Genomic DNA, 4207 nt, shown 5'->3' on the forward strand with positions numbered 1-4207 from the left:
TCATGTGCTAGGTACATCCTTAACTTTTCTATTTAATTCTATTCATTTATTTGAAAATACTGGTCATAATCTGCTGCATGGATTTTGTAATCCACCATTTTAAAAAACACTGGACTAGAGAAAGTTCAGTAAATATTCATACAATGCCCCAAGGAACTCAAAGGACTGGTACAAGATGTTAAGGGAGAAGATATAACCAAGAGCAGTGCAAAGAGTGGCATGGAAGAAGAGAACCAAGGATGTGAAATTGCTGAATGGGCCACGTCTTGTGAAAAATGTCCAGGAGAGCCAAATTAGTTCTTCTTAGAGTCAAAACCATACCAGAAGAGTGGGCATGCTGCCTGGCTCTCAAAGTTCATTAAATGTAATAGGTTCATGGAGGGCAGAGAAAAGCTAAACTACTCAGCCCCTATTCTAATTCTAGCTTCTCTTTCATGGAAGATCATCTCAAACCTGGAAAACAGAATGATCACAGTCAAAACGAGTCCAGGGTGGGTAAGGAAGCATTAACTCAGCAATAAGTGGCTTTGAGTTCAAATCATATCTCAACAGGAAAATCATTGCTACTAGATTTCAAGTATGTATATTCTCTCATTTAATCCACAAACAACTTGCCAAGGTATTACTTTCCCTATTTTACAGGTCACTACGATTAAGTGGCTTTCCAAAGCCGCAAAGTTATGAAGTGGCTGAGCTGGGATTGGAGCTCAAGTATGAATGCAAAGCTCACTTTCAGTCCTCTACCCAAGCAAATTTTACAGAGAACAGTGCTTAAAAGCTGTAGGAAACACCGGAGGACAACTCTGCCTTGTGTCGCTATAATCCTTCTCATATTTTTCTTTTCCTCGATGATTAGGAAATATCTTGTCAAGAGCTTGATTAAGTCCAAATGTTCCAGGTCTAAGGGATAAAGTGCAATGGCGAGATGTGTCCCTGATTCATACGCCTCTGAATTCTGGCTGGAAATCACATATTCCCTGCTGTGAATTAATCTTTGCAACGTGCTTGCTCTTACAAGAGAAAGTGAGGATCTTTAACTATGGATTAAGAAGTTCATTCTGGAACTTTCCTTGGGGCCAGACTCACCCTGATCAGTCTATTTTCTGCATACTCCTCATTCATTCATTCATTCAATGATTCCCTATTGGGGCCTACCGGCTACGCTTCACCCCAACAGCTCGCTAGGCTCACCGGGCTGGGTGTGGTTAAGTACTCGCGGGGTGATTGAATACTCGCCGTGTGTGATTAAGTAATTAAGCTGAGGAGGCTCTGGGAGCCGCCAGGTGCCCACCCTCGGCGTGTTCACAGAACCAGCTGGGTCAGAGCCTCCGCTCCTGCCCAGGGATGAAGCTGGCAGCCTGGGCTCCTCACAGGCCCCCCACGGCCAGGATCCCCCCCCCTGCCGCCAGGCTGCTCTGGCTGCCATGACAGGGGCACAGCGCCCGCCCTGCCTCGCCTGAGCTCAATCCCGGATGGCCGTGACGCTGTTGCCCCATTTTGCTTCCATTAAAAATGTCTGTGTATTTCCAACCCTCAGCAACCGGCTTCCGCCAGCAGAGGCAGCCTGCGCCCTGGGCGAGGTCACCTCTGAGGAGACCAGGGGCCTGAACACATTCTCCAGAAGATCCACGATAGTTCTACCGTTTAGTTAACAACTTCAGTAAATAATTGTTTCTTAAACATAGTTTGCTCATCTAAAAGGAAGGAATTATGAGTTTCCATGAAAGTTGAAAGAAATAGTGAATATGAAGTGATCATTACATTTCCTGATCACTATAGCTGTCAATAACTATCAGTTAAATTTATGCATGATGTCTCTTATGACATGTGAACAACAAGACAAGCACTGGCCAGGTGACTCAGTTCTTGGTCAGGGAGCATAGCTAGGTTGCATGTTTGATCCTGTCGGGCATGCACAGCAGGCAACTGATTAGTGTTTCTATGTTTCTCTCTCACATCAATGTTTCTCTCTCTCTCTCTCTCAAATTAATAAAAGCATATCCTCAAATTAATAAAAGCATATCCTCAAATGAGGATTACAAACAAATAAATTAAAAAAATAAATAATAGGCTCCAAATAGAGTGACTTATGTTGAGCCCTATGTTATTTTAAACTGAGACAATTAAGGCTTCACTTCTTTTTTTTTTTCTTTTAATATATTTTATTGATTTTTACAGAGAGGAAGGGAGAGAGACAGAGAGTCAGAAACATCGATGAGAGAGAAACATCGATCAGCTGCCTCCTGCACATCTCCCACTGGGGATGTGCCTGCAACCCAGGTACATGCCCTTGACCGGAATCGAACCTGGGACCCTTCAGTCCGCAAGCCGACGCTCTACCCACTGAGCCAAACCGGTTTCGGCTAGGCTTCAGCTTCTTAAACTAGTCCATCAGGAGTCTCCTGATAGACCTCCACCATCCCCTAAAAGAAAGTAACCTTGCAATAATCAACCTGCTTTTCTGCTTACTATAATTTCCTTGTTTTTGCTCCCATCTACCAATAAAAGTCTTTCATTTTGTATTACTCCTTGGAGGTACATTCTATCTGCTAGGTTGGATGCTGCTAAACTCATGAATCAATAAATAAATCCAATAATATCTTTAAAATTCACTTAGTTGATTTTTTTAACATCAGTTTCTAGTCAGTAACTATGTGTAAAAATGAGTAAAAATGATACAAAATTCTGGTGAGAAAATTAACATATAAATAGAATTCAGATTAGCTTGGGGGGATATTTAATATATTTTTTATATTAAAAAATAAAATAATAAAAAATCAATTAATTTTTTTAAAAAAACCTCGTCTGAATGTAAGCTTCTAATTAGTCCATAAGGTTATATAACTTTTTTTTAATCCAAAATGTTCAATTTGACTTTTAGTAATGTTTTACTTCAAAGTCAACAGCAAGGTAGGGATTAAGTGATCTCTAGACTTTGAACCCCTGTAAAAAGTTACCACAAAACAACTGATACTTTCTTAAAACTATCCCCCTACCCTCAGTATCTAACAACATAAAAATTCTTCAAGGGAAGTAGGGCACTGACATTCATCCGGTAGTTGCTATGTCCCAGACACAGTGTTAATTGCTTCCTATATGAGTGAAGCAGCATGTTAGGGATGTAAAGTGATTTGTCCAAGATCCCGCAATGGAAGGTTCAGATCGAGAACCCAGGACATCAAATGCCAGTGCCAGGGTTCTCCCCCTCCCTACCCCTTCTCCTCAGTCCTCACTGGAAGGCATGGGCCATGGTGGGGGCTCCTTTCCCTGATTCACACAATATCAGGGCGCCCCCCAGTCTGGTTATCTGTTTTGAAGGGAGATTGAGAAGTGACTCTGTAGCCAGGCACACAGATCTTCATGAAAAATTAGTTCTTGTATGCCAACTTACCCCATCTCTCAGACCTTGAGCAAGGAAATGTTTTCAAGTGTCACACAAAAGTTGGACAATCATTTACAAAACCCCTGAGGGATGTCCATCCAGCACTTGCCTGCAGATTTTCTGTTAAGAGCCTGGACCCCACTTTGCGGGGGGGGGGGGGGGGGGGTGTCCTGGGCTGGAGGGGTTGGGGTGGGGAGAACAGGTGCTACAGCCCGCACCACAACCCGACTTACTGGTAAGAAGATTGGTAATCCTTTAAGTGTGTCATCGCCAGCCCCAAGAGGGTGAGCACCATCAGCTTCGCCATGGCCTGGGGCAGACTAACAGTGGATGGCCTGATGCTGCGGCGACACAACCGAGAACTTGCCTGCCTGCAACCTTACACCATGGGAAATTGTCCCCCGCCCCCGCCCGGTCCCGCCCCTCTGGCCAGCCTGGGGGCTGGGCACACAGAAGGTGGCGCTGGGCTTGGCTCAGCACTTGCCTGAGGCCGGGAACTGCGGGCTCCCTGAGACTTTAAAAGGAGGAAACCATGAACAGCTGCTGAGACCGGGAAAGGAGAGGAGAACCAGTAGGTCGGAGCTAAAGGAGAGCCAGGCTTTAAAGAGCGCTCACTTTGGGCCAACCAGGTCCTAATCCTAGTGGTTCAGGGGGGCTTGGTAACTTGATGCCCCGGACTCAGCCAGAAAAGGCATAGAAGGAAGGGATGGCACAGAAGGTGACCACTGTGTGTCCCCTTCAAACATCTGGGTATCAAGCATCTCATTCTCTCAACACCATTCCTGACCTTACAGCTCATCAAGGACATTGCTCTGGTGTGCATAA

General features: G+C 44.6%; 1 protein-coding gene across 1 annotated transcript in view; it reads right to left on the reverse strand.

Annotated features, from left to right (window-relative positions):
* PON1 (paraoxonase 1) overlaps positions 1-3728 on the reverse strand; it is a 25081-nt gene extending 21353 nt beyond the window's left edge. Inside the window, exon 1 of the mRNA XM_006084984.3 lies at positions 3616-3728. Coding sequence (XP_006085046.1) covers positions 3616-3689 — 74 coding nt within the window. The 5' untranslated portion in view covers positions 3690-3728. The remainder of the gene's footprint in view (positions 1-3615) is intronic.
* Between the last annotated feature and the right edge of the window lie 479 nt (positions 3729-4207).

This window comes from Myotis lucifugus, unplaced genomic scaffold (assembly GCF_000147115.1).
Source record: "Myotis lucifugus unplaced genomic scaffold, Myoluc2.0 scaffold_15, whole genome shotgun sequence".
In the NCBI taxonomy this organism is placed as follows: Eukaryota; Metazoa; Chordata; class Mammalia; order Chiroptera; family Vespertilionidae; genus Myotis; species Myotis lucifugus.